This window comes from Sciurus carolinensis, chromosome 2 (genome assembly GCF_902686445.1).
Source record: "Sciurus carolinensis chromosome 2, mSciCar1.2, whole genome shotgun sequence".
Taxonomy (NCBI): Eukaryota; Metazoa; Chordata; class Mammalia; order Rodentia; family Sciuridae; genus Sciurus; species Sciurus carolinensis.
The window spans coordinates 4304341-4331022 of NC_062214.1; the positions used below are offsets into that span (position 1 = coordinate 4304341).

Below are 26682 nucleotides of genomic sequence, written 5' to 3' on the forward strand. Positions count from 1 at the left end.
GAGTGAGCTAGTGCTTCTTGACAAAGGGCTACCCCAGCCTTTTGGGGAGGAAATGGTCTTGGCTTTGAGTCCAACTGACAAACACTGTCCCTCGTTTTCAGTGTAGCAGGTCAGGAAAGGCTCAAAATCATTTAGAAAATCCCGTGTCCTGAACCCCGTGTTTAAGAGTTACTTTGGGCACACTACAGTTTCATGTAAAAATTACCAAACGGTTCTCGGTATGTGTGTAAAGTATGTTTTCAGAAGAAAAATAATTACCTCCTTTTAAGGCAGTTTCCCTTTTTCTATATTGGATAGCAGATAGATCGGTCCCTCTGAAAGCCTTCATTAGACAGACAGACTGACTTCCAGACACTGAGGCAAAGGCCTCGGGCACAAGATAAACAGTCACTAGTCCCAAAGATCACAGGCCAGACCAGGCCCTCCCCCGACACAAATACATCTGAGGGAAATGTTAAACCCACCGTTAAAATTAATGCCAGGACCACAGGATGTTCTTTAATCTACACGACTGCTTTATTGTACAAAAAGTTTCCAGTGACAGTAAATTAGTTCTTAAAAAAGGACAAAAAAACTCATTTTGGAGAGAAGCATTTCACTAATTGCTTTATTTAAGCATACAAGAAAAAAAGTCTTATCTGACCAATTAGGTTGAAGGGTTTTATTACCTTTAAGAAGCCATTAGCTGGGATAAAACACTGCAAGCACTTGTGTCAAAACAAATAAATAATGCTCTCTCGATGAGCAGAGAGCGGTAAATCCGTCAGACACTGCTCCACACGGCATGGCCCAGCCAGCACCCCCCACCACCAATGGACAGACAAGAACAACACACAGCAGTTTGCAGTCACAATCTCAGGGAAGACCATAAACCTGGGAGAATGGGTGGTGGCCACTTCCATTTGGGCCGGCCCTGGACACTTGGAAGAGGGTGCGTGTCCAGGCTGGGCCAGAGGGTCCCAGAGGGCCCTTTCCAGGCCAGGAGAAACACACCAGCTGGAAGGCCCGCCTTTTGGAAAAGGAAAGCGCTGCCCTGAGGCCCCAGGTCACGACTGCTGGCTTTCCCCGTGCCTCCTAGTGCGGCTCACCTCCCCGAGCACAGGCCCGAGAGAAAACGCCGTGCTCTGAGAACCTCACGAGTCAGTGCACAGCCTGGGCCAGCTCTGGGCTGGGCCTATCCACTTCCACCTTTGGGACCCTAGTCCAGTCCCAGCAGCAGACAGCTTGGGCTTGGCCAGCACTGCACTGGTTGCAGGCACAAGGGGCCAGTCCCCTCTCCCCACATGAGGTCCAGAAAATACGTTCTAATCAGATCCATTATGGGCTGGGGGGGGGGGAACCAACCCAAATCACCCTATTCAGGGAAGTATAAATAAGTGGAGATCCTTTCTTAAAGGGTCCCTTTGTTCCAAGGGTTGCTAAGACTGCACTTTAAAAAACTTACGATCATCCAGCATAGCCTAGTGGATCTCTTCTGAGGCAAGACCCCTAACTGGAAGAGCCCCTTGTCTGACTGTGAGGTGGAAATCAATGGGGTCCCCAGGGGTGGGTCTACAGAGTCCCACGCTTTGGAGATGCAGGGGGGCACCCACTCCTCTTCCTTTATAAACATCTGCCAGGGAATGCCAGACACACCTGTGGAAGCTCATCACTCCACACCCACCTCAGTGAGGAAACCGGAGGCCGCCCGGCCTGGAGGCAGACACAATGAGAGAAGGGGAGGCTGGGCGGGGGCTGGGTGGTAAGCCCACGATTTGTTTGGATGACTGGAGTCTCTATAGCTTTGAGTGTATATTTCTGGAAACCACTTCAAAGTCAATTCCAGAGAGGCATTTTATGTGACCGGTTCAAGTAAAATGTAATACATTTAATGGGGTCATGCTCTTCTTAAAAATTTTAAGAGAAGTAGAAACAATGAAAAAGCAATAAAAAAATTACACAAAGGCCAGTAAAATTACACTGGGATCAATTAAAACAGGGCAAGCAAAACTCGAGCGGCCTCAGAGTTCTCGCTGCCCATGGCGCCCCGTGGTTCCTGGAACCCAGGCACCACAGCGACAGCACAAGGGAAACAAAGTCCTACTCTGGCGACGTGCTCTCCACTCTCACGGAGGAGGGTTTCCCAGCCGCCGCCCACTGGAGCAGGCCTACTTTCCCAGCACTGCTGAGTGGCAACGGAAAAGCCCATAAATCAAACCACTGGTGGAAGGTTTTACTTTGAAATGGAGTGATGTTTGGTTAATAATTTGAGATCCACTAATCCTAAATGGGGTGACCCGTTTAAAACGGCCTCTGTGTAAATTCACAGTTCATTAGATGGAGTCTGGTTTGAACAGGTCATTATGTGGTTAGTATGCACATGACGGAGTGAGGATGGCTAGGGATGGCAAGGACACACCGGCTCAGCCTGGTGACACGCATGACACTGTCAAGCTTCCTCTTAATGGGAGGTTGGCTCAAATCACCAACTTTTCAACTGAGGTGGTTCTGCTTAGTAACCCCTTTTGGTTTACAGTAGAAATGTGCAAAAATTTTAAATGAGGAATATTCTATTTACAATTAATTTAAACTTATGAAGCTGTTTTAACTGGCCCATCTAAATGTGTTAATTAACATCAATGATGGCTTCTTATTTTTCACACTTTGTTACTCTGATCATTAGCAGTGATGGAAAAGCTGAATTAAGTTAATGGAGAGGATCATAAATTCTTAAAGGACTTCTCTGCTTGTTTCAACTGGAAAACAGAGAGAAAGATGAAGAGGCATTTTTGCCTCTACTCATAAATTTTTGGTACCAAATTTCTTAAAAACCAGATGGTTTAAAAAAAATTTTTCCAAAAATTATTTTAACACACTGCTCAGACGTGACTGCTAAAAAAATAGCACATAGACGTACACACCGAGCAGCCGCAGCAGCGCCAGAAACATCCAACTCACCTCACTTTCTAAAAATATGAATCGTAACTGAGCACAGAACCAGCCTCCACCCTGTCACGAGAGCAAAGGTCCTCGCATCCTGACAGAGATGGAAACGAAGGCCCACTGCCACACGCGGGGCGCCAGTGCAGCGAGGGGCAGCGGCAGAGGCGGGCCCAGGGCCGGTGCCCGTGCAGTCCGTGGATGCAGCTCTGTGTAGCCGGGGGGCGCAGGCTGAGCCCCCACACCCAGGAAATTGACGCAGTGGCATGAGATCCCAATGCTGCTAGCGAGACTTCACACCCACGAGGACTACAATGAGGACGATGGTGATGACGAAGAGTATCAGGATCACCAACATCTTCCGGTTCTTCTTTTGGTACTGCTCTGCCTACAGGAGAGGAGGAAAGAGGCCATCATCCCCAGAACCCAAACGCAGTAGCCCTGCCTTCTGAAGAGAGCCTTCTGGTACTTTCTGCGTGGCGAGTAGTGACGTCTCTGCTAAAGGCCAGGCCACATTGGTTAACCCTCCCTCAGCTTAACCCTGGACTCAGGGACACACTTGATGGGATCTGCTGTTAAGACACAGGCTGCAGAGATGCCAATGAATGTGCCTCTGGAGTCAGGTGCACCCTACTCTGGCTTCCTCAGTCTCGCGGACAGCCCCACGTCTGGAAACGAATGCACGCCACCTTCCCTGTGAAAGGGAACAGAGGGCTACAGTTCCCATACCAGGAGGTATGGGACAGATAGTGGAGGCCCACTTTCAACCTCCCCCAAACTTGGAAATAAAAAAATTCATCCTCTGAAACAGAAACAGGTTTACAAGTGCTCCACAGCTGCTGTGTGCAGAGCCCACCTGAGTGAGCCCCCCAGTGCCAGGTGCTCATGAGGAAGAGTGGAGCTCTTAGGAACCCAGCCGGGGAGGCCGCACCCTCCACAACTCTTCCCTTGTGCTCCACTTGGAGAGCTCAGTGGAAACCTACCACGCCAGAGGTGCAGAAATGCCCGCAGGCCACATGCTGCTGCCATGGACGGCCCCTGAGAAAGGAGTGCTGGAGGGCAGGAGGGTGAGGGGCCAAAGTGCACGCCAGAGAGCACAGGCCCCTCCAGACTGCAATCAAGGGTGGAGGAGCAGACCTGGCAAGGACATCGATCTCCTCTGTCACCTCCATGCCACCCCCAGCCTTCTGCATGGTAGTTGAACTTCTCAGTGAGCCCAGCCACCCCCTGTAGGAGCCCCTTCTCAGCTGGGAGGAAATGGCAGGAGAGTGCAAGTGATTCCTAAGGCTCAGCCATCCTCAGAGGAGCCAGCCAGTAAACAGTCACCTGGTCCTGCTGCCCACGTGAGGCCTGAGGGACAAGGGTGCACACCTTCCGTCCTAATGAGCAAGCCCAAGCCTGGGGAAGCCAATGTCAAAAACAGACTTGAAGGCCCCCACAATGATGGAGACAACACAACTTAAGGGAAATTTCCAGTTCCCCCTGGTTTGCTCATTCCTGCGGGAAGGTTCCCCCTCTGTCCTCGTTATAATGCAAAACATGTCCCACTAGTTTTTATTTAAGAAACTTCAAAACCAATGCATAATGCAGCAGCATATCAAAACCTGGGTATTACACTGAAAAACTAAAGTTAATTTTCACTTTAATATACAGGGCTTGGCAACCGAGTTAATCTAAATGCTTAAACACCCTCTGCAAGGGCAAGGTACACCTCCCTCCTCACTGGGTGCTGCTTTCAGTCCCTCCCGCACCAGCCACCGTTAAGCACCTTGGGGCAGACTGTAGGCTGGGCCCTCTGCAAACCTAACCTGCTCCTGTCAGGTGGCCATATGGGCTGTCCCTTCAGAATGGTAACAGCGTATTGTGTTAGTGAATTGGGAAAAGGCTCATTGTGTGGCTCCTGGGTCTCACAATACAAGGAAGTGGACACAATTTGTTTTATCTGTGAAGCGCTATTACAGTCCTTTTAAAGAAAACATGTGCATGCAGTATTCGTGCATGGGACTTCTAAGATGTTTCCCACTGATTTTTTTCAAAGAAAGAAATGAACAAATATCATGAAAACATCCTGAAACAGGCACCGAATTAGCAAAGAATGAGAGCGTCAGAACTCTCACTTCCACAAACTTCTCTCTTCTCGAGGTGATGCACAGCCCTGCTGTGGTAATTAAAGAGAAAATGAGACCTCTTTTCTCTCCAGAGGGACTCTCCACCAGCAAGGGGCCCGAGTCAGCAGCGGCTCGCAGGCAGACTTCCCCATAAGAGAATAAGAGATGACTTGGGGAGGGTGGAAATGGGAAAGCAAACCAAGTCCCTTCAGGATTTACTGTCACAGAAGGGAGTTTGCATCAACATGTGACCCCTGACTGCAGCACATCTAGATCAGTGAACTGCAGAAAACGGCAGAAGCACTAGCATGGTGGCTTGAATGAAATGGTGGTGGGCACTGACAGGACCGCAGAGAGCTGGCCATGACCGGACGGTGAGCACAGCCATCATGGAAGGGAACCTCTCAAACACTCCAGATCTACTGACATCTCCTGCAACTCTCAACCAGTGGAAGATGTTATTACCTTATGAAGCTGTTTCAAGCCGTCTTCAGTTTTGATACAGGACTGTTCAACATTATAGTCAATCCTATCAAGGACTGTACCCTGAGTAATAAAGGACAGATATACACAATCAGCAGTCGCAGCTGAGGAAAATGAACTTCCAAAAAGACATGCACATTTATGGACACATCCTCCCTGCATGTTGTTTACCTGAGCATGTGGTGAAGGGCTCCCGCTGCAGTGCAGGAGTCCACCTCAAGCAACATCAGGCCCCTGCCCCCAGAGTACAGGGCTGCGTCAGTGAAATCTACTCAGACAAAGAAAGGCTGGCAACCTGAGGTGCTGGTTTGGGAAATGGACTCTGGGCAGCAAGGGGTCAACTTTGGTGCCCTTAGACACATGGATACAAGAAGGCAGTGACGCCAGGGACACTAACCAAGTCCTGAGTAGATCTATTCACTAACCACTACGTCTACAAACATGAACGCGTGTCTCCATGGCTCAGAGCACAGAGAGCTCCAATCCACCAACTACAGTTTAAAATCTGGCCTCCAGAAAAGTGTTTTTAACTGTTTGATCTCCTGGTTCCTGTAGGAAGAGGGGACCCCAGGCTGCAGGGAGAGCAGGACTCTCAGTGGAAACACGCTAGGTCAGGAGAGGTGGCCGTCCATCGGGAAGCCTGCAGTAATTAATGTAACTGGACCTCCTGTGGCCTCAACACTCCATCCTGCACTTGGCTTCAGGGGGATCAGGACCCAAATCCCTGCTGGCAAGATAATAAAATGCCCTAATCAGATTTTAACGGTGAACAACAATTTAATTCTACTTGAAAGCTGGTGATTCTAATCGCCATTACACAATAACCTGCCAAAATTAGAAAGGAAATCTTATCTATTGCCAGAATCAGTGCTGGGCTTGGTCAGGTCCCCACAGTAGTGGGCTCACATGAGTGCCCTGGGGTAGAGGCAGAGAATATTAGAACTTCTATTTATTTCTTTTTATCTGAAAAGGAGTTTATTAATGTTTTTAGAGGGAAAGATAGCAGCCAATGTAAATCATTTGTAAATATATACCTACTATGCATTTATCTGTACACACACCTACACACGTGCACACACACAAGCACGGTTCAAATCTTTTCCTGACTGAAATATAGGATCAAAGGACTTCAAAGAAGGATGCGTATTACAGCAGGAAACTTCACAGATGGAAGAGGAAAACCTGCATACCTGTTCTACAATCATGGCTCCTAAGTCCCTAAAGATCTCATTGAGGTCAGAGATGGACTGCACGATTTGACGTATGTCTCGCTCCCGCTCCTCCACCATCAGCGTGTTCTGCTCCACTAGCACCAGCTGGTCGTCTGTGAAGCCCTAGCAAAACAACAGTACGGAATTTCCCCACTGGGAAAGCTATGGCATGCCAGCTTAGACATCATTTAAAGAAAATGAATTCTGAAAATATATTTATAAAGCACATGACAATAAGCACTTATTTTTCCGTAACAGGAAAGATCCAAATTCCCCCAAGCAGCGGGATCTATGGCACTGTCACCAAAGCAGGGGACACAGAAAGAAGCCCAGTCTGTAGCCATGCAAGGGCTCAGGGATGACCCTGTGCTTCCTTGGGTTCTTCCCAAGAAAGCGGGGTGACACTGCTTTCCTGACACTTCTGGAAAGCAGACCACAAGGTTTCTCTGCGGATTCTGGAAAGGAAGAAACAGCATGGCTGTTCTTCCGCCTGCTGCAAAGGCCACTTGGTGGCCTGGGAGCCAAGAGCATGCTGCACTGCACTGTGCTGCACAGGAGCTGAGGTCGAGGACAGGAGGAAGCCGAGGAGTGCCAAGGCACAGCAGTCACTTTTGCAGCCCCTTCACGTACCCGGTCATACAGAGTATTATCGTCTCCATCATCCATTAGTGGTACTGATGTATCAAAAAAATGCTGGGCTCTTTCCTCTCGATTCTTCATGCCTATCATAGATAGGAATCCACTTTACTCGAATATGTAAACCATTCTGGTTACTGTTCCACCACTAAAAAGGGGAAATCTACAGTAAAACTCAACAAAGTGGAGATCTCCTAGCAGCTTCAGGGAAGACGGCTCTGGGGGTGGGAGGAGGGCACTAATACATGCCATGGTGTGCCAGCCTTGAGAGGCCCTCAGGACAAGTCGCACTCTAGCTGTGCACAGTTCACCTGATGCCAAGACAAAAATGACACAAGCTTTATCTGAGAATCCGAGGGCAAGAGAAACGTTTACCCTAACTGCTGTTACAAAACATTAACAACAACGAGACCAATATTTTCTCTAGGAGCATTTCTAGTGAGAGTTTCAAATAACACTGATCAAATTTCAGAGACAATAGAATTAAAATATAAATATTGTCAGATGTCCAAGGGAAGGGAAGGTGTTTTGTTGTTGTTGTTTTGAGCACGTTGGGGACTTTATTGACTGGCTGCAATGACAATAAAGGAAAACCCCCATTTACAAGGTACGTAGAATGAGGACTCTGTTTAGCTTTGAACCGCTTAGGAAGAAAAGGTACGATGAACAAGTCGATGGTGAAGCAGGAAGGATTTACAAACTACTCTCAAGAAGGTTTCTCAGGCATTCTCAGATACTCTAGTTGTTATGTGGCTTCACGTGATAACTATTTTTCACCTATTTATTAGCAGCTCCTCAACGTCATCATCTAGAAAACTCCAAGTTTTTTCAATGTGCTAGGCTGATTTTTGAATTCTTTGAGCTTGAGACAGAATAAACATTTGCTTCGATGCCAACTACTCTAGGACCCTCTGATTAATTGGGGAGGGGAACTCCTTTTGTTACAGAAGGTGTGAATGTGATGAAAAGGTACAGGACTAAATAGAGAAAGAGTTCCAAAAAGGAAGCAAAAGAGAACAAACGGTAACCCTTTGGCAGGGCAGGCAGCACTCACGTTTGAGGTAGCCCGACTGAGCGTGCCGGAAGCTGGTGGACAGCTCCTGCAGGGCCTGGGCCAGGGAGGCCACCACGTTGCGTAGCAGCCGCTCCTCCTGCTCTGAGCAGGCCCGGCGGGCCCGGCTAGGCAGGGCCTGCACAGCACGCTGGCACCTGTGGAAGAGCTGAGAGAAGGGCCAGGCTCAGGGCTGGATGGCCTCCGCCACTCCCGAGAGGAGGGTGGTGCCGTGCACGCCAGCCCGCGTGCCCGGAGTACCCACACTGCCTGAGCCCCACGCCCTTACCAGCGACCCTGCTATCCCTGCACTATTCTCACTGAGCCCCACACGCACACCTGGAGGCAGGTGCTCGCACTGCCCTCCCTCCCGCTTTACAGGAGGACGCTGGAGCTGGAGGGACGCCTGGAGCGACCCGGTTCCCATGTGAGGACACTCCTCTGATGACAGGCAACAGGAGATTCGAACAGATAAAAATACAAACACTAACACTTATCCACAGCCATGGTACTTAAAAATCAGTCAAATTTAACATTTTACAATGAATTCCACTAATGTGTATAATTATAATGTACCAATAAAAATTTTTAACATTTTATAAAAAGAATTTCTAGAAAGCCAATTCTTTTCAATTATGAGAACTGTATTTTACCATAAAATTTTAAGCACTAGTATATGACAGAAATTGTTTATTTAAAAATAAAGATTGAATTCCATCCTATTCTGAATCTAATTTTTATTTAACCAGTATACAACAGTATCCACTAACAATTAAACAATAGTTCCCACATCCCTAGGACATTGCACACATATGCTGCTATCTGGTAGCCCTCAGCACCACTGTAGTTCCTCTGAGAACTGCAGCCTGGGAAGTGAAACTCTAGGAACGGTCTACCAGCTGGTGTAGAGTGGCAACACTCAGTGGCTTTGGAGATGGCCACCGACTTCCCAGGACCCTCTGTGGCCTCACCTGTGTGATCTCTTGGGTGGTTATTTCAATGGCGTGTTCCTCCTCACTGCTGTCATCCAGGGTGGGTCTGTTTAAATGCTTATCATGGAGACTGGCTAATTCCTTCATCTTCTGTTTAATCCGGCCAACGTCGTATTGTATCTGAATAAATGAAGTCACCACAGCTCCATGATGCCTGGCAGGTGTCTGTGCCACTGAGACAATCAGCTATACTCAGAACGGAGCTGGGTCCTCAGTGAACCTGCTGGCCCACCAACATGTGAGCAACTTCAAATCATGTTACCAAAAAATTAAATGCTTGTCCTTGTACAGCTTTTCAATTTCTTTCTATAATTTGGGGTAGTTACCACTAACATTAGAACTAAAGTCATATCATCAACACATACTTTTATTATGTGGTATGTAAAATGAATAAACCCAAAGCTTATGTACTTCTAGGGACAGACCCTCAACCAAATAGTTTACACGGCAGATTATCTTTTTAAATTTTTTTTTGTAAATATTTTTTTAGTTGTCAATGGACATTTATTTATTTATTTATATGCAGTGCTGAGAATCGAACCCAGTGCCTCATGCATGCTAGGTAAGCACTCTACCACTGAGCCACAACTCCAGTCCCCATGGCAAATATCTTAAAACGTGTTGTTATTGTTACTTAAAAAAAAAAAAACGAGACACTGAGAAACTCTCATTCAACTTACTTCATCTACTCCATCCACCCATTTCGGAGGTGACCGCTTTGTCACGCCAATTGCTGCTTCTGGGTCTAAGCTAATGCCTGACACCAGTGCCATACGGTCATCAGCAAGCTACAGGAAAAAAATGGACATTAAAAAATTTTTTTGAATTCGGTTTAGGTAAGGAAACTCTTCCTCCCTTTTAAATGTGGCTCCCTAAAGAGAGAAAGAAATGTAGGAGTAAATGCACTTGCCTGTATCATAAACTTGCTTTTGACACTTAGGATTTGGAACTGTTTTCCTATCTTTTCATGCATCAGTTCTTAATTTCCTTGGGCATACTTGTGAGCATGAATCTGACTTGATCTGGCTATAGAAATGTAATGAAAAAGTCAACAGAAGATCCTTAAAAGAAAGACCTCTTAGTACCCAAGAACTACAATAGAACAGCATGAACCTCTGCAATTAATGCGATCAGATACAAGTAAAAAGAAATCCTATGCTGTAAATGAAACTAATACAAAATGTTAATAGTACCAAGGTTTACTTACAAACACTCAGTTTATTTTGGAAACAGTACTGATTCAGTTATCTCTGTCAGGAGATCATCAACCACGTGCAAAAACACTGCCTGAACCTGTCAGCACGAACGTGCAGTCCCACCCTGTCACCTCTCTCCTCACCTAGGTGCCCAGGGGCAACATTTCCCCTTATTTTGAAATGGTATTAATATTTCTTTTCTTTTCTCTCTCTCTTTTTAAGAATGGGAGGAAATTACAAGTTTGCAAGGTTAAGCTGTTTGATTTTTATTTTTGTTTTTTAGAGGCAGTTGAATGGGTTGAAAGGATTTGGAGGTATGGAGGTGACCTCCAGAGTTCAGAATTTTTAAATGGCAATTTCAGAAGATTCCAAGGAAAATCAAAATATTGAAAAATGGCCCATAAAAGTTCTTTATAGATGATACTCTTGTAAATTTCTAAATCACACTGTAGAACTAGGTGAGGAATTTGTATTCCTTTTCTTCTCTCTTCCCTTCAATTATCTAAATTCATGTTTTTATTCATCTGGCAAATACTTATTTGCTTATCTAACAAAAAAGAAGTAAGACAAAATTAAAAATCACGAGGGAAAAGTCTAGATTAAAAGAACTTTTCAAGTAATAAATCCTAAATACTGAACAGCATTCCTGGCAAAATGCCTAAAAGCAAACTAGAGTCTTCGCCATCCAGCTCCCTTCGCCTCTCCAACCTGGCAGCAGGGCTCTGCCTTGCTGTGCACTGGGCATCCTGGGCACCACGGGCACCACACCCACTCAGGGAACATGTCTTGTGCGAGGACCACACGTGGACAGGACCAGACTCCAGTGACTCAGGGCACTGCGCTGATCCAAGGCCTGGAGCTGCAGGCCCAGTGTTGCCTGCACTCCTAAACAAATGGCTCATCATCCAAACTTGCACTGACTCTTCATCACCTCCATCACCACCTTTTGTTTGTTTTTAAGAGTTCACTAATAGGAATTTCACATTCTTTTTATTATTCCAATCCTCACAAAAACTAGGTGAGCTAGGAACTATTATTCCAATCTATAAATACAGAAATTGAAACTCAGAAAAGTAGCTTGCCCAAGGCCACTGAGCTATTATGTGACAGATTAAAACCTGGGTCAGCTGATTCCAGAAGCCCCTTCCACCCTACAAGCTGCCAATCACTCTGTCAGGTTCATGAAATATAACTGCAATTTGCTAAGAAAATGAATCAGGACAAGCCATCAGATTAAAGCAATGACAAAACCCAGAACTTTGATTCATTCCCCAGCAACTGCACAGGCTCCGCAAGAGCACATGGGCATCAGGAAAACAAGGCTTCCCCTACCGACGGGTAAGGAAGCAGGCAGAGGCGGCCTGCCTGCAGACAATCAGAGGCAGTGCTGTTTACTGCTCTATGCTCCTGATCCAAGGCCACAGAGGGGCATCCAGCTTTGTGGAGGACACACTAAGGCAGAGGGACAAACCGCATGTCCACCTTCCAGCACACTGTCCAGCTACACAGTAGGTGTACTTACAGGGAGTAACTGCTGCACTCAAGCAGAACCTGAACTTCTACTCCAGCTGTTTATACAGCAAAATCTAAAATTGCCAAGGTACCTTGTGATGAGCCATAGATTTTCCACTATACCAGTTTATTATCTAATCCACCAGATGCTATTACTATGCCATATTTCAACAGAGCAATAATCATGATTTGTTTTATTTATAATGATTTTGTTTCCAAGCTCATGTTTTCACTTTTACAAATACACATTAAACTAAAATTTACCTGTACTGTGACTAACATCATTTTATCTAAAACAAATAAGAAACTGTAAACCACATGTAACAGCTAAAGTGAATTCAATTCTTTTAAGCATTACTTATACAAGAGATGTGTTCCCCCAAATTAGATGTAAATCAAAACCGGGCGAATGTACTTTTCTAAGGGTCCTACAGAAGCAGGCTAACAGGGCAGTCCCTCCAGGAAAGCTGGGTCACCAACCCACCCAGCCATGTATATGTTCCCGCACACTACATCAGGAGTTAGCCAATGAGAGAACAGCTCATTCTTTGGGAAGGCAAGCTTCAAATGGCCAACAATTTGTCCCCTTTATGATAGCATCTATAGCTATAGCTCACCATGATAGAAATGCTGTCCTACTGAGAAGAATGTATCATTTCCTTTATCAGTACCAATTTGTACTGTGTATCACAGTATGTACTATTAAAAAAGAAGGCAGGGTGTTTTGGGAAGGGAAAACAATTGAGGATAAATGTCAATTACTTGAAATGGAACAAATATGAACATAAAAATACATTTTAAGTCCCAAATAGTCACCCTTGCAACTTCTGAAATCTCACATGCCACTTAAAAACATGTTCTCTTGTTTGCTGAAATTCCAGCATACACACTTATTTTCAGTTGCCATCCCAGTCCATGCAGACCTTAAAAAACTGCCAAATTTTCATTTTATTCATCTTTCCCTAATTTCAACATGATCCCCCCTCTAAAAATATGACTTTGGTTATTAAAGTTTTTCTTAATTAACTTGTACTTTTTGAGTGGGAAAAAAATAACTTTCCTTATTTTTTAAACAAGAAAAAAATGTTATAAAAGCTGTACAACAGGGTGTGGTGGCACATGCCTGTGATCCCAGCCGATCTGGAGGTTGAGGAAGGAGCACTGGGAGTTCAAGAGCAGTTTGGGCAATTCAGCAAGATTCTGCCTCAAAACAAAATAGAAAGGGCCAGGGAAATGGCCTGGTGATAGAGCATTTGCCTAGCACGCTCGAAGTCCTGGGTTTAAACACCAGTACTGGGGCGAGGCGAGGGGACTGTACTTAAGACAATTAAGAATTCAAGAATGCTTCTCTCTTTAACTTGTGACTGTCCTTCTAGAACCACAGGGTGTACTACCTAACCCGTGGAAATGCAGGAAAACAGCAGAGGTCCAGACAGCACCCTGAAATGGCTTTCTTGCTAGTCTCATCTTTTGCCCTTGATCCACTTCAGATGTGGACATTAGTCCTGTTAAAGAGCACAGTGTGGACAAATTCCTGATCTATGGAAGGAACATGCTCGTTCCCTCTCTAAATCCCGTCTGGGAGTGCAGGCTGATTTAGTGCACTATAAGATTAAGGACACAGCACAGCCTCCTAGAGACAGGCAAAGTCAGGGAGCTAAAAACTAAACCAAGCCTGGCCACACGCACTGACTACCGAACTGCCTGAAGAGGAGCATTTACCACGCCCAGAAGGCCACTCTGGCTTGCAAGAGGCCTGCCTAGCGCACAGCACACAGCACACAACACAGGGCCTGCCACCCAGCGACTCCATGCTAACAGTCTTGGGTGAAAAGGCAGGGGATGAGAAAATCCACGTCAGCACTAGGTATTTTCAACGTGTGCTAATTTTTAAAAATACTTAACTGTTCCTGATTATGAAATGACAAAACTTTTTAAACTACAAAAATACAGAAATAAAAAAGTTGAGAATCACCCACCTTGATGTTAACATCGTTAGTTTCACTGACTCCTTTTTCTTAACTAATATAAACACCTTTAAGAAAAAAAAAAAAAAAGGACAAGTCTGGGCTCAGGGACTTTCTCAAGGCCACACGGACATGATCAGAGGCCTGGACCCAGACACCCAATACTCCACCCTGCCTTCCCCAAGCTATGTGGTTTGGGGACCTGACATTTACATCTTGTGATTTTTTTTCCCAGAGATTCTATTTTGAATTTAGAAACCCAGTCATTTAGATTACTTGTCATAGGAGGGAAGCAGATGAGAGAGGAGGACAAAGCAGAGGCCAGGCACTTGCCTGGAGGAGAGACTGGCAGCTGCTGGGTCCCATACTCAGAGGACATCTTATTTAGCTTTCTGAGAATGAAGGTGGTTTCTCCGGGGCTCTTGGTTTGAGTAGGAGAGTGACCAACTTCCAGGGTGACCTGCAGGAAGCCCTGGAGGGATCATGCTCTGGTAGAAAGAGGCCTTTTCTCTGGGGGCCCACATGGAGTCTCTGCATACCATCTCAGTGACATCCCAGCTTCTGGTTTGGCACCTGGCACTTCACAGTGACGAACACACAATTAGCTGGAGGAGTCAGCAGTAAATGAATGGAAAGAATGGATGAGGAAAATGAAACAGGTCATACGATTCTGGAAGTGACACTTCATGAAAAATCTAATGGTGCTAGAGAAGGAGAAAAAGTGGCAAGTGAGATGCGCAAGGGGGTGAGGTGGCCATGTGCACCCCGAGGTACAGACTACTAGACAGGCGCCAGGAGTTTGTCACACTGCACTTCCTTCTACAAGCAGAGAAAGGGGCTGCACTTGGGACCTCTGGTCACCAGAGGCCGAGTCTGGGAAAGGCAAAGGTCTCACTAGCTAGACGGCAGAGTCTCTGCACTTGCTGCCTGAAGAGGAAGCAAGGAAGTGGGAAAGCAGGGGACGGATTCAGAGGGCTCACCCTCTGCCAAGCGGGGCCACCATGTGCCCCAGGCAAGTCCCCTCACCCAGAGTCCTTCCTGTATTTGCTCTCTTCCCTCATCAGACACTACCCTGTGAGGGTCACAGGTTTTAGCCCTGCCAACTCTTCAGTAAGGAGTAACATTCATTTTATATTAAACTGCCTGCACTCTGTGCCCCAGAGCCTTAACAGTGCTTGATGTTGGTCAGCAAAACCTTCCATGTCCACTGTACCCCAGATATCCTTACCTTCTTCCCTCTGCAGGCCCAGGCTGGGTGCTAGCAAGGAAGCTACTGAACAGGGCAGGAAGCTCCCACCAAGGACTAGCAGCACCTGTTCACTGAGCTTCCAGCTGAGAGTGTGCTTTAACAACTGTTTCTAGTGACAAAAGTCACCTGTGCAAGTGCATCCCTCCACCCTAAGAAAGGGTGTGCAGTGCAAAGGGAACATCCCGTCCAGTCCAGCTTCTCTCAGGAGCTATTCACTGCTATTGGTTTCCTGTGTATCTTTTCAGAATTTAAAAAAAAAAAAAAAAAAAAAAAAAAGGGAGGGGGTGAAAGGCCAGATTCACATTAACCCCACTGCTCTGCCTCTAGCTTCCTTCCCACTGAGCTGTGGGGCTGGGTGCCCATCCTACACAGCCTTGAAGACAGCCTGGGACTAAGGACACTGCAGGATTTATTTAATGGGCTCCCAATGAATATTTCAGTTGTGGATTATCAGCTAGTTAAGGTTTTCTGAATCTTTAGGTCAATCTTAGTCCGCCAGTTAGGAACCCACATGCTCTGAAGGCAGGAGTCCTGTTCCCAGCTCACCGTAAAGTCCATGAACTCAGACCCACCAGCCCTTCCTCCAGTCACTTATTGCAGGAGTCAGCCCTGGTAAGAAGTGCGGAGATGGACGGGAGCCCAGCACGAGCGCAGCAGGGTCATCTCGTTTCCCTCGACCTCTCCAAGAGAGCTACAGGGAAGGTGCCTGTGTGCACACGCTCTCCAACACCAGCTCCAGAAACAAGCTCCACGAGCCTGTGCGTCCCAGCCACGACAAACTGGGAAGAGGTCGAGAGTCACTGGGGCTTCTGTGACACAGCATGTTCTCAGGTAGACCTGAGCCACCGTATCACTCCTCTCTTACTTCATGTTTCAGAAAACACTCAACTTTCACTGCTTCCAAAGGTGAGACACCTCCCAAGAGGAGCAAATTCTGCCCCCTACCACCTCCTCCTCACTGGCTCACTCGGGGTGAAGACACTCAACAGATCTAAGCATTACCTTGTTAGACACATTAGAAAGTGATCAAAACAAATGCTAAAACACATACAATGTCTGTTAGCATTTTACATATGAGCCAAGACCTTAGGAAGAAGAGGTATTTATAAACTAAGATCACCTAACATGCAAAAATATCCAAAACACAGTACCTCATCCAGCTCCTGCAGAGGTGTTGTTGCCGTCAGGTGGGTCCAGGTAGGGAGAGCAGGAAGAAAGGCATGGGGCAGATAGACAAGGCACCGGCAGGTGAGAAAACAGGTGTTAAGACACTCTAAATTGACTAAAAACAAAGATCCACTAGTCAAGGCATTTAAAACTGTTCCATTCTGATTCTTCCTTTCTAAAAAATAAAAGCTACATCAATATGTATTTGTATTTTTATTTACTGTGGTTGCTTTGTTAAAGGAAATAGGACACAAGAAATCATAGTCATAAAAATTAAAACACAATGGAAATTAAAAAAAAACACTCTGTTTTCACTAAAGTATACTGGTTAAACTGTTCATTAATATCAAATATCACATTCCATACCACATTCTAAATTTTCTGAGGAAGATTAAATAAGAAAACAAGCTAAGATGTAATGTTATTCTGTCAAATAAATGCATATGTTAACATGTAAATCAGCCCTGCAAATGCAACAAAATTAAAAAATGAACAACCCTCAAAACTGTCTGTAGCTGTATTCAGATATCTGAGCGACCCTACCACACGGGCTCTACAAAGGAAATCCTGCAGACACAGCTTGAGAGAGCCGAGAAACCACTCTTTCCCAGGAAAACACAGGTGGGAATATAAAAGAAAAACTCAACACTTGCTTGGCATGTATTATTATCAGTCCAGAAAGCACACAATTATCTATAAGGCCATTATAAAAGCAAGCAAATAAGACGAAACAAAAGGTAAAGAGAGCTGTCTGAGGGGGGTGGGGAGGGCTCGAGTTGAGCTTCCATTTCTAACTAGATTCTTTTTACATCAACGTGGAACTCTATCTTCTGAGCAGACAGTTACTAATGACAGATAATCTAAACTACTAGGTCTTTTTTTTACAGTATTGATCATGGAAATAATTAGTGGTGAATTTCAATAATCAACTGTTTTGATTTTTTTGTTTAGCAGTAAATTTAGAAAATTAAAAAAACACACACAAAACATTCTTATTTAAAAATTAATAGTGTAAATGAAGTTGGTCTATCAGGACCAAAACATGACTACACAATGATAGCAATAAGATGTACTCAAACCACACTCCTCCAGGTAGAACTCCAAAAGAGGACACTATAGAAACCTGGAAACCTTCCTCACTCCTACAATCTGCTGAGAGCAAAGGAGAACTGTATTTATAAACACACACCCTAACGGTAGTGCCAGAAGATACGAGAGAAGAAAGTGTCAAAGGAAATCTTCTCTCATTACCTTTTACTTTAAAAAGGAAAAAATGATTGTTTGATAGTTTAACATTTCCAGCAAGAAAGCAGGACATCTTTTATCAATAAAACCAGATGCGAGGCAAGGCAAAAAACGCTAAGTGTGGCTGCTGCAGCCTCTTCCAGCTTGGCAGCAGCCCCTTGGCATTTAATCTTTGAACAAAGTATCATTGCAAACCCCGGTCAAAATCTCTGCTATGCATGAGCCCGAGCACATACACCCTGATCTTTCGATTTCTACAATCACTAGATGATAAGAGGTAAAACTGCAGCCGTGAGATTCTAGGACTACAAACAACTCTTTCCTTACAAATAAGAAAACTAAGTTTCAAAATGTACAAATGCACTGCCTGAGGTCACAAATGCACTGCTGATGGTCAGGATGGGGACAGCCCCAGGTGTCCAGACCTCTTTTCGTGCCATCCTCGGCTTCTCCAATTTTATTAACAATTCAGGACTTATTGTAACAGGCAGCTGCCACAGCACATCAGGAATTAAATTCAGAAGGTCCTCTTTTCAAAGAATCACCCCCCCCATTTTGCTACTTAAAAACAGAAGGCTTTCAAAACCCCGGCCACAAAATTACCAGGACATTTAGTGAAGATCTGAATGAAAACACTTAGGATCAACATCAGGAGCAAACAAAATATAGCTGAATGAACACACGTTTCTACACATCCACAGCTTCTTAATCTTTATAATGTCTAAATCTAAGTTTCTGACCTACCAATGGCATGAAATCAAGCAAATATTGAAAACTCCAAGTAGCATGTGGAATTTATAGTCTAAAGAACTTTCTATATAAAACTGAAAAATAAGTGGAAACCCATCTGTGTTTATTCAGGAAGTCTGGAAAAGTTGAGCAAAATTAGTTGGAAATACAGGTCTATGCTATAGTGATATTTACTTTATTTCCATTACTGCCAAAATAAAAGTTAGCTTCACTTTTATCCAACAAAGTACCCTTATTCTCAAGTAAGCCTCACTGCTCAAATGGAATCTTTAAAAGCAGAAAAGCAAATAGATCTAAAGAGAAATATACAATGATTTCATACTTGGATTCTAAAGACAGAGAACTGATTTTCCAACAGACAGCCTGGACTAAGACTCAGAACATTCACTCTGCAAGTTAGAACATTCACTCTGCAAGGAAGGCTGCAGAGATGAAGAAAGATGCTAGCCTACTGCAAAGAAAGAAATGTACCCATTAACACATCCTTTCATTTCCAGGGTCTACAGCCCATATCCCAGGAAACAGCCAGCAAGAGTGTGTCCAGGAGGTGAGCATTGGCTCCAGCCAGGTGGGCCCAGTTCCGCCCAGAGCCCCCCACTCGTGAGGTGGGTGATGCTTGGCCAACTTCCAACCCCTCTACCTCAGTCTCCACACTGTATCACGAGCACCTGGGAGGTGGGGCACTGTGAGGATGGCATGAGGTCACTCGAGGAGAGGGCTCAGACCAGTGCCAGGCACACAGTAAGAACTCAGTGATGTCCTAGCTAATATTGTAGTCGAGACTGAATAAGGAGCTCAGATTTCTTTCACCTATAGTTAATCCTTATTTTATTCTTTTCTTCTTAAAGCACATATTTTATTAAAAATAATGTACTGGTTTCAAACTAATCTAAGACCAATTAACTCAAGCTTCCATTTATAGATTTATGCATTATTTTAAAGCAGAGCATAGATTAAGTGGTAAACACTACCAAGGTAGCTCCAGTCCCTGCATTAGATTCATTACAGGAGATCAAAGAAAACACAAATCCATACAGCATCTCATCAAATGAACAGCAGCTCAACTTCCACTTTTCACTCATTCATTCAAGACTTTACTACACTTTTTAATGATTCTTGAACTCATACATCTATTTCAGGTTCCTGAAGCCAAACTGCCTGTAACTGCTTGAATGAGTGGCTGTCTTAAAATCCACACTCAGCGATAGAATTTCAACAAGTTCTTTATGCACAATATCCAGGCTACTTCTCAGGATTCTTGTCAGTAAATATGAATGGACAGCTACACCACTGTTGTTGACTATGGGTTTTTCCTTTTCAAAATAAAGCTAAGACTGTGTGCTTTGGTCAAGAGAAACAACACACTCAAATAGAACTCGAGAAAACAACTGTTGAATACCCACGACCAATACACATCACCTAATTCAAACTTCTCAATTTATAAATGAGGCAAAAGAGTCTGCAAGAGAGTGGGACTCACCCTGAATTCCCAGACCTACAGTCCAAAGCTCCTTCCTTTGTTTCATGCTGCCCTGAGGCATAAACATGATGGGGTGCCCAACACTGAGGCCAAAGCAGAGTGCAAGAGAACCAACTGCCAAAAAGTGGGATTCCTTGAGACTAAAATCAAACCCCAGTCTGTTTTTTACAATTAGTCTTACTAATATTAATGCTACAAAAAGCACTAATTCGTAGAATTCTGTTCCGTTTTGGGTGCTGAAATTTAAAAAAAGATACAGAACAACTAGACCTTATTTCTAGGAAAGAAATTAAACCATTCGTCTGAGCCGGGACTTCTAAACCTAAGAGGGAAAAAAAACCACTGGGGAACAAGGCTTCAGTGTCATCATGCAGAAGGAAAAAGAGCCTTCCTGTGTCACAGACCCTGGGGACAGAAGTAGAACTAGGACCACAGGCTGGGAGACACAGACATAACTGAAGTCAATAAAGGAAAAGACGTTTCAGTAGTAAAAGGTGTGGAATGACGAGCTCCTGGAATTTCTTCCCGCTGTCACTGAAAGCGATGGGCAACGGCAGGCAGTTTTCACAGGTGGGAGATACTGGGCCAAATGACTTTTAGGTCCCTCCTGGCCCTTGAAGCTTTTTGCTTTGACATGTAACAAAAAGCTTAAATTCCTGCTTATTTGTGACATATTTAAATTCCTGCTTATTTGTGACACATTTGCCCGAGTGCTGCAAAAACCTAAATGCATGTATCGGTACCTACGATAACCTCCACCACCAAAGAACTTCTAGCTTTTTCTTCAAACTAGTATTCAAAAAATGTGAGTTTAAATTTTGGAGATAAAGCATTAGGTATGCTTTGTTTCGAGGTGTGTGTGAGACACACATACACACGGATGCCACTTTGCAATCAATTTCTGCAGCTTTTCCTTCAAACAGGGTTGTAAAAATCCAGCATTACATTTTTTAAAAAATCAATTATTTTTGGTGATTCATTTTTAATTGTGCATAAGATAAATCCACCAAAATTAACTTCTACAGTTTTTATTCTAATTATGAACTTAAAATTTCAGGTTATAATTTTTTAAATTAAGTTAAAGTCTTGTGTTTGGTTATTTCCCTTTTAAATCATCTAAGGTTAGATATACATATTTAGAAATTGTCTCTTTAATTGTTCTATTTTTCTAAGACAAACATTTATTTTAAGTTTTTATTTATTACTTTTCAAATACAAAGTATGTAAAATGGTAAAATATCCCCTCACATATTCACCTCTAGACTTCACAACTAATTGCATTTTGCTTTATTGGCTTCCTCTATTTTTGAGGGATATTAAGTATTTAAATAAGTAACAGCCGTTTTGACATTTCACTACGAAACACTTCAGTAGGCATCTCTGCTAAAATTAACAATTTTAATTAGTTTTAATTAATTAGTAATTTCTTAGTATCTCCTAATACCTAGTCCATATCAAATCTGACAGATAAGAGTTTTGATTTGCTATATGGCTTTAAAATTACCAAGTCAGAGGTGAGGTTTTAAAATATTTGAGCTAGATGTGCAGTGAGGAACACTGTATGAATTTGTTTTTTAAAAATCACAGTTTTTAAAAATCACATTAGCCATGTCTTTTTCTCCAAAATGTTTATGTTTTTCTAATGTCCAGAAAAGGTGAAAAACTGCAATTCCTATGTATATTCACACCTGGTTGTATTTGATTCTGTGTGCGCAGAAATGGTTTCTGTGAAATCACTCGTAAGCAAACAGAAGGTATGATGCTTTGCCCTAAACACTGCAGAAATTGATGGCATGCTGCGTCTAATGTACACAATCAAAACTCACAAATGTGCTTTGTTTTAAAATTCTAACTTAGACAAACTAATTTTGTTAGATTGCAGAATCTACTTTTTAGAGTCTGAATTGACTACACGGATATTTGAAATGGTCCGATTGCTTTTAAGGATCAGAAAAATATTTTAAAATGCTCCCATTAATATAGGCATGTAATATTTTCAATGGTGTAACATAAAAAATATTTTTAAGGTTCTGACTTAAAACATGTATTTAGTAAGATTCAGAAATCTACTTTTGAGAAACTGAATTAGCTAAATGTATCTGTTCATTTCCTGAAATAGCTATTTTTTCCAAATTGTACAATTTAGGTATTCATTTTTAATTATTTTACTTAGTTTACATATTAAAAAAAAATTTTGTCTAACTTAGAAAATCATTTTCAAATGTGGTTTGACCCGGAGATGCACTTTTAAAAAGCAGCCCGTCTCAGACATCAGGTTTTTAAACCATCTGACTTACAGGTTAAAAAAATAGGAAGAAAAAATTCTCAAGTTACACAAAGGTTCAGGGTATGTGGAACATTTTATGATTGAAAAATTTTAAATGGTGTTTTTTTCAATTAAAACTAAGACCCCAGAAACATTAACACGGGTTTTAGTTCCGTATTTTCCCCTACGAAGAAGCACAAAATCAAGTCATTTAAAGAGCATGCAATTCTTCCTATTTAACATAACTAAAGATCCATTGAGGAATTTCATTTGTTCCGCTTCTTCTATTTCTTGGCTTATTTCAGGACACTCTTTTCAAAAATTAGCGCTAGAAATAGCCTGGGTCTGTGCTTGACATCTTTACATTTATTTCTGTATAATACCATTTCTTTCCTTTTATAAATAAAAAATGCCTTCAAATTCTCACGCAAGTAAACAGAAACCCAATATACTCAGTCCTTGCTTTCTATGCTTTTTGACCAAAGTTTACATCCTTTTTTTCCTGAAAGTGCACACACGGCTTAAAATCGCTTTTCAATGAGTAACATGGTTAAAGATATTTTCCACCACGACTTACAAAAAGGAAAAACTGTCTTGATAGACATGTCCATAATTACAACACTTGCCATAATTTTTCTATTTAGCATTGTGGATAAATAATAAAGAAAAAATTAAAAGGCAGTAAATATCATAAGAGGTGAAATAAACGCTGGATTTCAAAAACTCTCTTTCAAGCATAATCCCCAAGAATCAGGTCTTGAGGAGACTGTTTCCCCATATTCCAGTGATGTTTCCATTGAAACCTAGTCTGGCTAGAGCAGGTAAGCCCCCTAGTACAACTAGCTTTGTATCTTCACTTTTCAATTAAAGATATTACAGAGCTAATAATCAACATTATTGTTTGGATCCCCCAGACCCAGCCCCCTATTTAAAAGAGCAGTAAACTGAAGCTCAGAAAAGGAAAGTTAGCCCCCATCAGAAACGAACCTAAAACAGAAATCTTCCTAGGACCTTCCTTTAAAAAAAAAAAAAAAAAAAAAACACCTCTCCTGTAAGGCTAAGTGAAGGTTCTAGTTAATAAAAATCAAAAGAACATGTGCTATTTTGAGGGGTTAATTTTCACATACACATCATGTTTTTTAAAAAAGTTCGAATGGAGGGGAAAGCTTAATTTCCTGTCTGGGAAATGGAAAATGAAGAGCCTAGCACCTTGCAGTCCACAAACATGAGCCCCCAGGAAAAACAGTGAAGCAATTATTCATAGGGAACACAGCCACACAGAGGGCTTCGAGGCCATTAAAAGAAAAGGGGTGGAAAACACACACACACAACAACAACACAACTCCTTCCTCTTTGGGGGAAGGGAACAGTTCACTTGCAAGAATTTGGGTCTGCGATGCCGCAACTCAATCATCAGGGCCCCAGTGAGGCCCACTATGAGGGTGTAGGGGGGGCTTAAAACAAAACAAAACAAAACAAAACAAAAAGAAGGCTTCAGAAAAGCCTACGGCTTCCAAATCCTCGTGTTAAAACATATGTAAATTGGAAGCCGCCGGTCGTGCCGTGACGAAGGCGGGAGGGGGAGGGTTGGGAGGGCTGCGGAAGTGAGAGGGCAAGACAGAGGTGGGGCAGGGGCCTAGGGCCGTTCCCCAGCCGGGGTTATAGCGGCCCTCTGACCCTGGCCACGAGACCGTATTATCCTGAGTCTTATTTTTCTTCTTCTTCTTCTTTTTTAAACAGAGAGACAGACAGAGACAGACAGACAGGCAGAGCCGCAGTGCACACGGTGCGTGTGTCGGAGAGGCCGCCGGGAGACTCACCGCAGCAATGCTACGTGAATGCAGAGGGCTGGAGGTGGTGTGACTACTCACTTGCTCGGCTAACAGCTGCCGGTTTTGGATGGAATTATTCCGCAACAACAAGAAAGCGTCGGTTAAACGCCTGGTGGCCATGTCTCACCCTTTGTGACCCCCCTCTCAGGGTCCCCCCGCCCACTTATATTCTTGATTGATTGACTTTCTTTCTCTTGGTCTGGCCTAGCCGGCCCACCCTTTCACAGAAGCCTCTCTTGACAAGGCCCAAAGACGAAAAGGCGCAGCTTTGCGCTCCGCCAAAGCGCAAAGACCCCTCCCCAAATAACCACCTAGGCTTTCCAATTGTCTGACTCCCCCTACCCAAGACCTGACTTCGATCTCTAAGCACTTGAATCCCCCCAATCCTTGCGTAGCGAGCCAACGTCCCAGAGACCCCACCCCAATCCAACCTTAGATCTACAAGCGTCTAACTCGCCAATCCGGCTGGGGACTGGGAGGACCTGAAGCCCCCTACCACTCTCAGTTGCTGAGACCCCCAAAGGTCCTCGCCCCGTACCCCTAACGTGGGTCCTGGGCGTTAGGCAGCGCCCCGAGGCCGGGCCCCGCCTCGCGCCCCTCCCCCGCGACGCCTGCTCTGGGTTTCAGCGTGGACAACCCGAGGCAGGCCCGAGCCCTGAACTACAGAGCGCCTGCAGCTCCCTTCCTTCCTCAGCGACCGAGCTTGCTAACGCTCAGCCGACCTCCTGACCCCTTCCTTTCCTGAGTGGCCTGGTCCTCCACTGCCAGCAGGTTGCCGGCCTCCAGGAGGTCAGCAGGGCCTGCCTCCCCGGCCTTTTCACGCCTCTTCTCCGGCTCCCTCCATCCCCGGATCTGACTGCAGCCCAGCCCCGGGCCGTTTCCGTGTTGTGGTCCCGGGTTCTGGCGTCCCCCCTGGCCCTCTTCCTGTCCGTCCCTCGCGAGTGCCCCCCTGCGACGCTCGCAAGCCTTGCTCGCAACGTTCCGGGTGCGGGAGCTCCTTGCCCCCCTGTGCCCTGCCCCCCTGGCCCTGGCGCGGGAGCGCTCCGCCCTCTCCCGGGGTGCTCTGGGGGTGCCGGGTTTCCCTTTCCCTAAGTGGGTCTGGCGCTGAGACCGAAGAGCCGGCCGGTCTGAGCCTCGGCAGTGTGGCCCCCACGCTGCAAGCCGCCGCCAGGGGCCTTGGCGCCCGCATTAGAGTGGAAGTTGTGCGGCAGGCAAATTTGGGCTCCTGCAGGGCCGCGCTGGCCGCGCGGAGCGGGGGCGGGAGAGGAAAAGTGGGAGACGACTGCCTCTGCAGGCCGAGCACGCTCCACTGCAGGCGGCGGCGCGACTCGCTCTCTCACTTTTTTTTTTTTTTTTTTAAACTCTGAAAAAAAAGATGTATCAGAAAAACAACCAGAGGGAAAAAGGCAAGCAGGCGCGTGCTCCCGGCCACCAGGCCGCCCGGGCCGGCGGGGGTCGTCGGGGCGCCCACCCTCCAGCTGCGCTTTCTGTAGGGGGCACTGCAGGGTCGTGGTTCTCAAGTGGAAAACTTCCCTGAAAACTTTGACTGCCCCCCGCGAAAGAAAGCCCACTTTGCCCGCCCGCCGTTGCCCGCCCAGCCGAACTCCGGGGCTCCGCGGGGCCGGTAGAGCACCAGGGGTCGAGCGCGGTGACACGCAGGCGAGCCGGGGTCGCGAGCCGGGCCAGGCAGGTCTGCGTGTGCCGGCAACCTTGGCCCGCACGTGCAGTTGTCCCCAGCCTTCCCGCGCGTGAGGACACCGGCCGGCGTCCGCCGCTCCCCTGGCTCCCGCAGGCCCGCAGGGGAACGCGCGGGGACCACAGCTTTTCCTCTAAAGGAGGCCGTTTCTGTGCGTTCTTGGTGTAACTAAAAATCTATGTGACGAGTGTCTTTGAGGCAAATAACGACGCATAAAAGAGTCGAGGGTGCCAGCGAGCAGGGTCGGGCGCATCGGTGGCAAGGACAGGCTCGGGCCGAGCCGGGCGTGCTAGCGCGGACCAGGGCGCTCGCTCCGGGACCTTCCCGCCGAGGCCGCGCCGGACGAATCCGCCTCGGCCCGCCGCAGTTCCTGCAGCGCCCGCCCGGCTGGAGGTCGCAGGGCGTGTAGACGCGTCCCTGCAAGAACAGAGCCCCGGCTTCGTAGAAGGCAAGCGGGGAGCCCTGGGTGGACCCCTGGGATTAGTGAGCACGCGCAAAAATACATGCCCAGCGAGGGAGAGTTTGGTTAAGACCCCCTCCAAGATCTGACCCTAGTCACATGGCCAAGCCTCCTCCCCGCTCCAGGGGACAGGTGTTAAATAACAGCTGGCCTTGAGCATGAACATCAGATTAGAGCCATGGTCCCCATTCTACTTCATCCTCTCCAGCGTTGGCCCCTTGCACAGAAGGGGCTTGTTTACTTGTGGCTAGAGCGAGGCCTTCCTCCCACGCAGGAGTGTTTTAGTCATCTTTATACCCACTGCCATCTCATCTGGTTTGCGACAGGCTTGGGATAAATGCCTTTTAAATATGTACATGAATGAATGACAGAACGGAGATGTAGTCCCCAGACTCTTATTACCTCCAGCGGTGGCTCTAAGCCTGTAGAGACCTGTTTTGTTAGGAAGGGTGGGGTGCGGGG

General features: G+C 45.4%; 1 protein-coding gene across 10 annotated transcripts; it reads right to left on the bottom strand.

The window, feature by feature from the left end:
* Positions 1-498: 498 nt before the first annotated feature.
* On the bottom strand, positions 499-24942 carry Stx16 (syntaxin 16). 10 transcript variants are annotated; one of them, XM_047538787.1, is made up of 10 exons: positions 24104-24942; positions 16476-16487; positions 10311-10426; positions 10081-10188; positions 9380-9520; positions 8412-8577; positions 7352-7443; positions 6701-6844; positions 5493-5573; positions 499-3307 (listed from the first exon to the last, which is right to left on the bottom strand). In XM_047538787.1, exons 3-10 carry the CDS (start codon positions 10371-10373, stop codon positions 3203-3205), a joined length of 900 nt encoding a protein of 299 aa, XP_047394743.1. In that variant the 5' UTR covers positions 10374-10426; positions 16476-16487; positions 24104-24942; the 3' UTR covers positions 499-3202. The 10 variants fall into 10 exon arrangements, with proteins under 10 accessions (XP_047394743.1, XP_047394741.1, XP_047394739.1 ...); XM_047538785.1 differs by having other exon boundaries at positions 24053-24182; XM_047538783.1 differs by lacking the exon at positions 10311-10426.
* Between the last annotated feature and the right edge of the window lie 1740 nt (positions 24943-26682).

Bases quoted from the DNA above. Each gene is read 5' to 3' on its own strand.
- Stx16 (XM_047538780.1), bottom strand. From the start codon at position 24,184: ATGGCCACCAGGCGTTTAACCGACGCTTTCTTGTTGTTGCGGAATAAT. The intron at 9,521-10,080 runs GTAAGTTGAATG...TCATTTATTCAG, and splicing joins GGGTGGATGGAGTAGATGAA to ATACAATACGACGTTGGCCG. The intron at 6,845-7,351 runs GTACGTGAAGGG...TTGTTTTGCTAG, and splicing joins ATAATACTCTGTATGACCGG to GGCTTCACAGACGACCAGCT.